Below are 13,402 nucleotides of genomic sequence, written 5' to 3'. Positions count from 1 at the left end.
CTAGTGACAACAGTGACAACTAGTGACAACTAGTGACAAGTGACAACTAGTGACAACTAGTGACAACAGTGACAACAGTGACAACTAGTGACAAATAGTGACAAATAGTGACAACAGTGATAACAGTGACAACTAGTGACAACTAGTGACAACAGTGACAACTAGTGACAACTGTGACAACTGTGACAACAGTGACAACTAGTGACAACTAGTGACAACAGTGACAACTAGTGACAACTAGTGACAACTGTGACAACTAGTGACAACTAGTGACAACTGTGACAACTAGTGACAACAGTGACAACAGTGACAACTAGTGACAACTGTGACAACTGTGACAACTAGTGACAACTAGTGACAACTGTGACAACTAGTGACAACTGTGACAACAGTGACAACTAGTGACAACTAGTGACAACTAGTGACAACTAGTGACAACAGTGACAACAGTGACAACTAGTGACAACTAGTGACAACAGTGACAACAGTGACAACTGTGACAACTAGTGACAACAGTGACAACAGTGACAACTAGTGACAACAGTGACAACTAGTGACAACAGTGACAACTGTGACAACAGTGACAACTAGTGACAACTAGTGACAACTAGTGACAACAGTGACAACTAGTGACAACAGTGACAACTAGTGACAACTGTGACAACTAGTGACAACAGTGACAACTAGTGACAACAGTGACAACAGTGACAACTAGTGACAACTGGTGACAACTGGTGACAACTAGTGACAACTAGTGACAACTAGTGACAACAGTGACAACTAGTGACAACTAGTGACACAACTAGTGACAACAGTGACAACTAGTGACAACAGTGACAACAGTGACAACTAGTGACAATAGTGACAATAGTGACAACTAGTGACAACAGTGACAACTAGTGACAACTGTGACAACTAGTGACAACAGTGACAACTAGTGACAACAGTGACAACTAGTGACAACTGTGACAACTGTGACAACTGTGACAACTAGTGACAACTAGTGACAACTGTGACAACTGTGACAACAGTGACAACTAGTGACAACAGTGACAACTATTGACAACTGTGAGAACTGTGACAACTAGTGACAACTAGTGACAACAGTGACAACTAGTGACAACTAGTGACAACAGTGACAACTAGTGACAACTAGTGACAACAGTGACAACAGTGACAACTAGTGACAACTAGTGACAACAGTGACAACTAGTGACAACTAGTGACAACAGTGACAACTAGTGACAACTGTGACAACTGTGACAACAGTGACAACTAGTGACAACTAGTGACAACAGTGACAACTAGTGACAACTAGTGACAACTGTGACAACTAGTGACAACAGTGACAACAGTGACAACTAGTGACAACTGTGACAACTGTGACAACTAGTGACAACTAGTGACAACTGTGACAACTAGTGACAACTGTGACAACAGTGACAACTAGTGACAACTAGTGACAACTAGTGACAACAGTGATAACTAGTGACAACAGTGACAACAGTGACAACTAGTGACAACAGTGACAACAGTGACAACTGTGACAACTAGTGACAACAGTGACAACTAGTGACAACTAGTGACAACAGTGACAACTAGTGACAACAGTGACAACAGTGACAACTAGTGACAACTAGTGACAACTAGTGACAACAGTGACAACTAGTGACAACAGTGACAACAGTGACAACTAGTGACAACTAGTGACAACAGTGACAACTGTGACAACTAGTGACAACTAGTGACAACAGTGACAACTAGTGACAACTGGTGACAACTAGTGACAACTGTGACAACTGTGACAACTGTGACAACTAGTGACAACTAGTGACAACTGTGACAACTAGTGACAACAGTGACAACTAGTGACAACAGTGACAACAGTGACAACTAGTGACAACTGGTGACAACTGGTGACAACTAGTGACAACTAGTGACAACTAGTGACAACAGTGACAACTAGTGACAACTAGTGACACAACTAGTGACAACAGTGACAACTAGTGACAACAGTGACAACAGTGACAACTAGTGACAATAGTGACAATAGTGACAACTAGTGACAACAGTGACAACTAGTGACAACTGTGACAACTAGTGACAACAGTGACAACTAGTGACAACAGTGACAACTAGTGACAACTGTGACAACTGTGACAACTGTGACAACTAGTGACAACTAGTGACAACTGTGACAACTGTGACAACAGTGACAACTAGTGACAACAGTGACAACTATTGACAACTGTGAGAACTGTGACAACTAGTGACAACTAGTGACAACAGTGACAACTAGTGACAACTAGTGACAACAGTGACAACTAGTGACAACTAGTGACAACAGTGACAACAGTGACAACAGTGACAACTAGTGACAACTAGTGACAACAGTGACAACAGTGACAACTAGTGACAACAGTGACAACTAGTGACAACTGTGACAACTGTGACAACAGTGACAACTAGTGACAACTAGTGACAACAGTGACAACTAGTGACAACTAGTGACAACTGTGACAACTAGTGACAACTAGTGACAACTGTGACAACTAGTGACAACAGTGACAACAGTGACAACTAGTGACAACTGTGACAACTGTGACAACTAGTGACAACTAGTGACAACTGTGACAACTAGTGACAACTGTGACAACAGTGACAACTAGTGACAACTAGTGACAACTAGTGACAACAGTGACAACTAGTGACAACAGTGACAACAGTGACAACTAGTGACAACAGTGACAACAGTGACAACTGTGACAACTAGTGACAACAGTGACAACTAGTGACAACTAGTGACAACAGTGACAACTAGTGACAACAGTGACAACAGTGACAACAGTGACAACTAGTGACAACTAGTGACAACAGTGACAACTAGTGACAACAGTGACAACAGTGACAACTAGTGACAACAGTGACAACTGTGACAACTAGTGACAACTAGTGACAACAGTGACAACTAGTGACAACTGTGACAACTAGTGACAACTGTGACAACTGTGACAACTGTGACAACTAGTGACAACAGTGACAACTAGTGACAACAGTGACAACTAGTGACAACTGTGACAACTAGTGACAACAGTGACAACTGGTGACAACTGGTGACAACTGGTGACAACTGGTGACAACTTGTGACAACTAGTGACAACTAGTGACAACTAGTGACACTACTAGTGACAACAGTGACAACTAGTGACAACAGTGACAACAGTGACAACTAGTGACAACTAGTGACACCAGTGACAACTAGTGACAACTAGTGACAACAGTGACAACAGTGACAACTAGTGACAACTAGTGACAACAGTGACAACAGTGACAACTAGTGACAACTAGTGACAACAGTGACAACTAGTGACAACTGTGACAACTGTGACAACAGTGACAACTAATGACAACTAGTGACAACAGTGACAACTAGTGACAACTGTGACAACTGTGACAACAGTGACAACAGTGACAACTAGTGACAACAGTGACAACTAGTGACAACAGTGACAACTAGTGACAACAGTGACAACTGTGGCAACTAGTGACAACTAGTGACAACTAGTGACAACAGTGACAACTAGTGACAACTAGTGACACATCTAGTGACAACAGTGACAACTGGTGACAACTAGTGACAACAGTGACAACTAGTGACAACAGTGACAACTAGTGACAATAGTGACAACTAGTGACAACTAGTGACAACAGTGACAACTAGTGACAACAGTGACAACTGTGACAACAGTGACAACTAGTGACAACTAGTGACAACTAGTGACAACAGTGACAACTAGTGACAACAGTGACAACTAGTGACAACTGTGACAACTAGTGACAACAGTGACAACTAGTGACAACAGTGACAACAGTGACAACTAGTGACAACTGGTGACAACTGGTGACAACTAGTGACAACTAGTGACAACTAGTGACAACAGTGACAACTAGTGACAACTAGTGACACAACTAGTGACAACAGTGACAACTAGTGACAACAGTGACAACAGTGACAACTAGTGACAATAGTGACAATAGTGACAACTAGTGACAACAGTGACAACTAGTGACAACTGTGACAACTAGTGACAACAGTGACAACTAGTGACAACAGTGACAACTAGTGACAACTGTGACAACTGTGACAACTGTGACAACTAGTGACAACTAGTGACAACTGTGACAACTGTGACAACAGTGACAACTAGTGACAACAGTGACAACTATTGACAACTGTGAGAACTGTGACAACTAGTGACAACTAGTGACAACAGTGACAACTAGTGACAACTAGTGACAACAGTGACAACTAGTGACAACGAGTGACAACAGTGACAACAGTGACAACTAGTGACAACTAGTGACAACAGTGACAACAGTGACAACTAGTGACAACTAGTGACAACAGTGACAACTAGTGACAACTGTGACAACTGTGACAACAGTGACAACTAGTGACAACTAGTGACAACAGTGACAACTAGTGACAACTAGTGACAACTGTGACAACTAGTGACAACTAGTGACAACTGTGACAACTAGTGACAACAGTGACAACAGTGACAACTAGTGACAACTGTGACAACTGTGACAACTAGTGACAACTAGTGACAACTGTGACAACTAGTGACAACTGTGACAACAGTGACAACTAGTGACAACTAGTGACAACTAGTGACAACAGTGACAACTAGTGACAACAGTGACAACAGTGACAACTAGTGACAACAGTGACAACAGTGACAACTGTGACAACTAGTGACAACAGTGACAACTAGTGACAACTAGTGACAACAGTGACAACTAGTGACAACAGTGACAACAGTGACAACAGTGACAACTAGTGACAACTAGTGACAACAGTGACAACTAGTGACAACAGTGACAACAGTGACAACTAGTGACAACAGTGACAACTGTGACAACTAGTGACAACTAGTGACAACAGTGACAACTAGTGACAACTGTGACAACTAGTGACAACTGTGACAACTGTGACAACTGTGACAACTAGTGACAACAGTGACAACTAGTGACAACAGTGACAACTAGTGACAACTGTGACAACTAGTGACAACTGGTGACAACTGGTGACAACTGGTGACAACTTGTGACAACTAGTGACAACTAGTGACAACTAGTGACAACTAGTGACAACAGTGACAACAGTGACAACTAGTGACAATAGTGACAATAGTGACAACTAGTGACAATAGTGACAATAGTGACAACTAGTGACAACAGTGACAACTAGTGACAACTGTGACAACTAGTGACAACAGTGACAACTAGTGACAACAGTGACAACTAGTGACAACTGTGACAACTGTGACAACTGTGACAACTAGTGACAACTAGTGACAACTGTGACAACTGTGACAACAGTGACAACTAGTGACAACAGTGACAACTAGTGACAACTGTGAGAACTGTGACAACTAGTGACAACTAGTGACAACAGTGACAACTAGTGACAACTAGTGACACCAGTGACAACTAGTGACAACTAGTGACAACAGTGACAACAGTGACAACTAGTGACAACTAGTGACAACAGTGACAACAGTGACAACTAGTGACAACTAGTGACAACAGTGACAACTAGTGACAACTGTGACAACTGTGACAACAGTGACAACTAATGACAACTAGTGACAACAGTGACAACTAGTGACAACTGTGACAACTGTGACAACAGTGACAACAGTGACAACTAGTGACAACAGTGACAACTAGTGACAACAGTGACAACTAGTGACAACAGTGACAACTGTGACAACTAGTGACAACTAGTGACAACTAGTGACAACAGTGACAACTAGTGACAACTAGTGACACATCTAGTGACAACAGTGACAACTGGTGACAACTAGTGACAACAGTGACAACTAGTGACAACAGTGACAACTAGTGACAATAGTGACAACTAGTGACAACTAGTGACAACTAGTGACAACAGTGACAACTAGTGACAACTAGTGACAACAGTGACAACTAGTGACAACAGTGACAACTAGTGACAACAGTGACAACTAGTGACAACAGTGACAACAGTGACAACTTGTGACTATAGTGACAACTAGTGACAACTAGTGACAACTAGTGACAACTGTGACAACTGGTGACAACTAGTGACAACTAGTGACAACAGTGACAACTAGTGACAACTAGTGACAACAGTGACAACTAGTGACAACAGTGACAACTAGTGACAACAGTGACAACAGTGACAACTAGTGACAATAGTGACAATAGTGACAACTAGTGACAACTAGTGACAACTAGTGACAACTGTGACAACTAGTGACAACTAGTGACAACTAGTGACAACAGTGACAACAGTGACAACTAGTGACAACTAGTGACAACAGTGACAACTAGTGACAACAGTGACAACAGTGACAACTAGTGACAACTGTGACAACTAGTGACAACTAGTGACAACAGTGACAACTAGTGACAACTGTGACAACTAGTGACAACTGTGACAACTGTGACAACTGTGACAACTAGTGACAACAGTGACAACTAGTGACAACAGTGACAACTAGTGACAACTGTGACAACTGGTGACAACTGGTGACAACTGGTGACAACTGGTGACAACTGGTGACAACTGGTGACAACTTGTGACAACTAGTGACAACTAGTGACAACTAGTGACAACTAGTGACACTACTAGTGACAACAGTGACAACTAGTGACAACAGTGACAACAGTGACAACTAGTGACAATAGTGACAATAGTGACAACTAGTGACAACAGTGACAACTAGTGACAACTGTGACAACTAGTGACAACAGTGACAACTAGTGACAACAGTGACAACTAGTGACAACTGTGACAACTGTGACAACTGTGACAACTAGTGACAACTAGTGACAACTGTGACAACTGTGACAACAGTGACAACTAGTGACAACAGTGACAACTAGTGACAACTGTGAGAACTGTGACAACTAGTGACAACTAGTGACAACAGTGACAACTAGTGACAACTAGTGACACCAGTGACAACTAGTGACAACTAGTGACAACAGTGACAACAGTGACAACTAGTGACAACTAGTGACAACAGTGACAACAGTGACAACTAGTGACAACTAGTGACAACAGTGACAACTAGTGACAACTGTGACAACTGTGACAACAGTGACAACTAATGACAACTAGTGACAACAGTGACAACTAGTGACAACTGTGACAACTGTGACAACAGTGACAACAGTGACAACTAGTGACAACAGTGACAACTAGTGACAACAGTGACAACTAGTGACAACAGTGACAACTGTGACAACTAGTGACAACTAGTGACAACTAGTGACAACAGTGACAACTAGTGACAACTAGTGACACATCTAGTGACAACAGTGACAACTGGTGACAACTAGTGACAACAGTGACAACTAGTGACAACAGTGACAACTAGTGACAATAGTGACAACTAGTGACAACTAGTGACAACTAGTGACAACAGTGACAACTAGTGACAACTAGTGACAACAGTGACAACTAGTGACAACAGTGACAACTAGTGACAACAGTGACAACTAGTGACAACAGTGACAACAGTGACAACTTGTGACTATAGTGACAACTAGTGACAACTAGTGACAACTAGTGACAACTGTGACAACTGGTGACAACTAGTGACAACTAGTGACAACAGTGACAACTAGTGACAACTAGTGACAACAGTGACAACTAGTGACAACAGTGACAACTAGTGACAACAGTGACAACTAGTGACAACAGTGACAACAGTGACAACTAGTGACAATAGTGACAATAGTGACAACTAGTGACAACTAGTGACAACTAGTGACAACTGTGACAACTAGTGACAACTAGTGACAACTAGTGACAACAGTGACAACAGTGACAACTAGTGACACCAGGGACACCAGTGACAACTAGTGACAACTAGTGACAACTAGTGACAACAGTGACAACTAGTGACAACTAGTGACAACAGTGACAACTAGTGACAACTGTGACAACTGTGACAACTAGTGACAACTAGTGACAACAGTGACACCAGTTGCCTGTTTGAGTGTTTGTTTTAACAGCCTACTGATTCCGTGAGCACCAAGCTTCACACCTTCACAACATGTTGGATAAACAATTTCACAAATTCAGCTGTTTTTAAATCTTCTTTCTGTGAAGGCTTTACACTTTTTAAAAAAACGTATAAAGCCTCTCTGGCATTATTAATCATTTATTTAGTGTTGTTTACACTGTTCCAAATTGTCAGAAAGATAATATTTTTAACTCTCCTTTTTCTTGATCTCCTTATTATTATTATTGTGATCATCATTATTATAATATTATATTATAAGCAATATCATTAGTTAGCTTATATAACAGCCTTGTAATAACCACCATGGAGCTGTAGGCCAAAGAGCACATCCTGTTCACTCTTAATACCGTAACCTATATTTCATTACTTATACAGGCTACAGTACTATATCAATCCATCGTTAATTAGCCTAGTGGTTAGAGTGTAGAGGTGGCTGGTAGTCTAGTGGTTAGAGTGTAGAGGTGGCAGGTAGCCTAGTGGTTAGAGTGTAGAGGTGGCAGGTAGCCTAGTGGTTAGAGTGTAGAGGTGGCAGGTAGTCTAGTGGTTAGAGTGTAGAGGTGGCAGGTAGACTAGTGGTTAGAGTGTAGAGGTGGCAGGTAGTCTAGTGGTTAGAGTGTAGAGGTGGTAGGTAGTCTAGTGGTTAGAGTGTAGAGGCGGCAGGTAGTCTAGTGGTTAGAGTGTAGAGGTGGCAGGTAGCCTAGTGATTAGAGTGTAGAGGTGGCAGGTAGTCTAGTGGTTAGAGTGTAGAGGTGGCTGGTAGCTGGTAGCCTAGTGGTTAGAGTGTAGAGGAGGCAGGTAGTCTAGTGGTTAGAGTGTAGAGGCGGCAGGTAGTCTAGTGGTTAGAGTGTAGAGGTGGCAGGTAGTCTAGTGGTTAGAGTGTAGAGGCGGCAGGTAGTCTAGTGGTTAGAGTGTAGAGGTGGCAGGTAGCCTAGTGATTAGAGTGTAGAGGTGGCAGGTAGTCTAGTGGTTAGAGTGTAGAGGTGGCAGGTAGTCTAGTGGTTAGAGTGTAGAGGTGGCAGGTAGTCTAGTGGTTAGAGTGTAGAGGCGGCAGGTAGTCTAGTGGTTAGAGTGTAGAGGTGGCAGGTAGTCTAGTGGTTAGAGTGTAGAGGTGGCAGGTAGCCTAGTGGTTAGAGTGTAGAGGTGGCAGGTAGCCTAGTGGTTAGAGTGTAGAGGTGGCAGGTAGTCTAGTGGTTAGAGTGTAGAGGCGGCAGGTAGACTAGTGGTTAGAGTGTAGGGGCGGCAGGTAGACTAGTGGTTAGAGTGTAGGGGCGGCAGGTAGACTAGTGGTTAGAGTGTAGGGGCGGCAGGTAGACTAGTGGTTAGAGTGTAGAGGCGGCAGGTAGACTAGTGGTTAGAGTGTAGGGGCGGCAGGTAGCCTAGTGATTAGAGTGTAGAGGTGGCAGGTAGTCTAGTGGTTAGAGTGTAGAGGTGGCAGGTAGTCTAGTGGTTAGAGTGTAGGGCGGCAGGTAGTCTAGTGGTTAGAGTGTAGAGGTGGCAGGTAGCCTAGTGGTTAGAGTGTAGGGCGGCAGGTAGTCTAGTGGTTAGAGTGTAGGGGCGGCAGGTAGCCTAGTGATTAGAGTGTAGGGGCGGCAGGTAGTCTAGTGGTTAGAGTGTAGAGGTGGCAGGTAGTCTAGTGATTAGAGTGTAGGGGCGGCAGGTAGTCTAGTGGTTAGAGTGTAGAGGTGGCAGGTAGTCTAGTGGTTAGAGTGTAGAGGCGGCAGGTAGTCTAGTGATTAGAGTGTAGGGGCGGCAGGTAGTCTAGTGGTTAGAGTGTAGAGGTGGCAGGTAGTCTAGTGGTTAGAGTGTAGAGGTGGCAGGTAGCCTAGTGATTAGAGCGTTGGGCCAGTAACTGAAAGGTTGCTGGATTGAATCCCTGAGCTGACAAGGTAAAAATCTGTCGTTCTGCCCCTGAACAAGGCAGTTAACCCACTGTTCCTAGACCGTCATTGAAAATAAGAATTTGTTCTTAACTGACTTGCCTAGTAAAACGAGAAAAAAAAAGCATTTTAATATATAAAATATAGCTATGCTTGAATAATTAGCGTAAACAATAAATAAACCGTTCCTAAACCGTTTTTAGTCTTTGCTGTAATAAAGGCAATAAATAAACCTGCTTCTACACCTGCATTCTAGCTGTTTGGGGTTTTAGGCTGGGTCTCTGTACAGCACTTCGAGATATTAGCTGATGTACGAAGGGCTATATAAAATAAACTTGATTGATTGAAACTTGATTTTACAACAGACTCTATAATTATAATTATAATATATAATAATATAATATAATTGATGTAGTTTTACATTGTTCCAAAGGGTCAGAAACACCACATTGTAACCTGTTGGACATAATATGGACCTTCTTGATCTCCACTAATTTCCACAACTAGTCACATTTATTCATACATCTGACTTCCCCTTTACCTCCTGAGCAACCAGTAAACATTCCCCTTTACCTCCTGAGCAACCAGTAAACATTCCCCTTTACCTCCTGGGCAACCAGTAAACATCCCCCTTTACCTCTTGAGCAACCAGTAAACATTCCCCCGTTTTCGAGTTTATCACGTCCTCTGCATCCATTTTGCTGTCACATGTCACAGTGTTCAGAGTTTGTTATAACCAATTTATTGAAATCAAATCTAATTTTACTGGTCACATACACGTGGTTAGCAGATGTTAATGCGAGTGTAGCGAAATGCTTGTGCTTCTAGTTTCCGACAGTGCAGTAATATCTAACAAGTAATCTAACAATTTCGCAACAACTACCTAATACACACACATCTAAAGGGGTGAATGAGAATATGTACATATAAGTATATAGATGAGCGATGGCCGAGCGGCATAGGCAAGGTGCAATAGATGGTATAAAATACAGTAAAATACAGTCTGGTCCACCAGCCAGCCAGCTCTCTCTCTCTCTCCCTCTCTCTCTTTCCTCCGACACATTGGTGCGGCTGGCTTCCGGGTTAAGTGAGAATTGTGTCAAGAAGCAGTGCGGCTCGGCTGGGGTTGTGTATCGGAGGACGCGTGGCTCTCGACCTGCACCTCTACCGAGTCCGTACGGGAGTTGCAGCGATGGGACAAGACTGTAACTACCAATCGGGTATCACATAACTGATGAGAAAAAAAGGAAAACAGTCTAATGATCTCTTCTAGCCAGACAGGGTTCTCCACGAGAGAACAACTTGTATTAAGACAAGAAGGAAAAACACTCCAATGATCTCTTCTAGCCAGACAGGGTTCTCCACGAGAGAACAACTTGTATTGAGACAAGAAGGAAAAACACTCTAATGATCTCTTCTAGCCAGACAGGGTTCTCCACGAGAGAACAACTTTAAATTCTAGTTCACCTTCCTGGCCATGACTAGCCCCGAGGGTCTGTGGGACACCTTGAAGACCACTCCTCCGTTCCCGGCTCCCAGCTCACAGATCTTCTCCATATCGTCATCCTTCAGCTCTCCAACCTTCTGTTTCTGGGTGAGAAAGGCTTCCAGGCGTTTACGCTGCTGTTCGTCAAGCTCTAACTCCTCTAGCTTCTTCTGAAGGGCCTCTAGGTTCGTCCTGTTGGAGGGGGGAGAGAGGAGGAGAGAGAGAGGAGGAGAGAGAGAGGAGGAGAGAGAGGTAGGAGAAGAGAGACAGAGAGAGAGGAGGAGGAGAAGGAGAGAGGTAGGAGGAGACAGAGAGTGGAGGAGGAGGGAGACAGAGAGAGGGAAGGAGAGAGAGGTTGGAGAAGAGAGACAGAGAGGAGGAGGAGAGAGACAGAGAGGAGGAGAGAGAGGTAGGATAAGAGAGACAGAGAGAGGTAGGAGAAGAGAGACAGAGAGGAGAGAGACATAGGTAGGAGAAGAGAGACAGGAGAGAGAGGAGAGAAAGAGAGGTAGGAGAAGAGAGACAGAGAGAGGAGGAGGAGAGAGACAGAGAGAGAGGTAGGAGAAGAGAGGCAGAGAGAGAGGAGGAGGAGAGAGGCAGAGAGAGAGGAGGAGGAGAGAGACAGAGAGAGAGGTAGGAGAAGAGAGACAGAGAGAGAGGAGGAGGAGAGAGACAGAGAGAGAGGAGGAGGAGAGAGACAGAGAGACAGGGGGAGAAAGAACAGGACAGCAACACAATTAGACCCAACCAAATCATGAGAAAACAAAAAGATAATTACTTGACACATTGGAAAGAATTAACAAAAAAACTAGAATGCTATTTGGCTCTAAACAGAGAGTACACAGTGGCAGAATACCTAACCACCGTGACTGACCCTAATTTAAGGAAAGCTTTGACTATGAACAGACTCAGTGAGCAAAGCCTTGCTATTGAGAAAGGCCGCCGTAGGCAGACATGGCTCTCAAGAGAAGACAGACTATGTGCTCACTGCCCACAAAATGAGGTGGAAACTGAGCTGCACTTCCTAACCTCCTGCCCAAATGTATGACCATATTAGAGACACATATTTCCCTCAGATTACTCATACCCACAAAGAATTTGAAACAAATCCAATTTTGATAAACTCCCATATCTACTGGGTGAAATACCACAGTGTGACATCACAGCAGCAAGATTTGTGACCTGTTGCCACAAGAAAAGGTCAACCAGTGAAGAACAAACACCATTGTAAATACAACCCATATTTATGCGTATTTATTTTCCCTTTTGTACTTTAACTATTTGCACATCGTTACAACACTGTATATTTACATAATATGACATTTGTAATGCCTTTATTCTTTTGGAACTTCTGTGAGTGTAACGTTTACTGTAAATATTTATTGTTTATTTTAACTTTTGTTTATTATCTACTTCACTTGCTTCGGCAATGTTTCCCATGCCAATAAAGCCCTTAAATTGACATTTAAGGAGAGAAGGAGGGGGGGGGGGGGGGGGGGGGGGGGGGTAGACGCAGAGACACAGAGAGAGTTTTAGAGTTTTAAATCATCTTTATTTGTAGCGGCGGTCCTCCTTCTCTTCATCAGAAAAGGAGGAGTATTTATCGAACCAAGGCGCAGTGGAGTTTGAACACATATTTATTAAATGAAAACACGAACTTGAATAAACTAACAAAAATAACAAACGGTGTAGACAGATCTAGACGACGAACTTACATGAAACCAGAAGAACGCACGAATAGAGAAAACAGGCTACACAAAAACAACGATGAACAAAACAAACCGAAAACAGTCCCGTGTGGTGCAACGACATACACAAACACGGAAGACAATCACCCACAAACAAACAGTGACAACGCCCTACCTAAATATGACTCTCAATTAGAGGAAAACGCAAAACACCTGCCTCTAATTAAGAGCCATACCAGGCAACCCAAAACCAACATAGAAACAGAA

General features: G+C 43.1%; 1 protein-coding gene across 4 annotated transcripts in view; it reads right to left on the bottom strand.

Annotated features, from left to right (window-relative positions):
* The window catches only part of map2k1 (mitogen-activated protein kinase kinase 1), a 99,001-nt gene that overhangs the window by 59,243 nt on the left and 26,356 nt on the right, over positions 1–13,402 (bottom strand). For all 4 annotated transcript variants that reach the window (XM_055924623.1, XM_055924624.1, XM_055924625.1 and 1 more), the window contains exon 2: positions 11,429–11,639. In XM_055924623.1, the coding sequence (XP_055780598.1) occupies positions 11,429–11,639 (211 nt within the window). The remainder of the gene's footprint in view (positions 1–11,428; positions 11,640–13,402) is intronic.

Source organism: Salvelinus fontinalis, chromosome 6 (assembly GCF_029448725.1).
Source record: "Salvelinus fontinalis isolate EN_2023a chromosome 6, ASM2944872v1, whole genome shotgun sequence".
Lineage (NCBI taxonomy): Eukaryota > Metazoa > Chordata > Actinopteri > Salmoniformes > Salmonidae > Salvelinus > Salvelinus fontinalis.
Note: the sequence above shows the minus strand (reverse complement) of the source record. Positions and strands in the feature narration are given on the sequence as shown.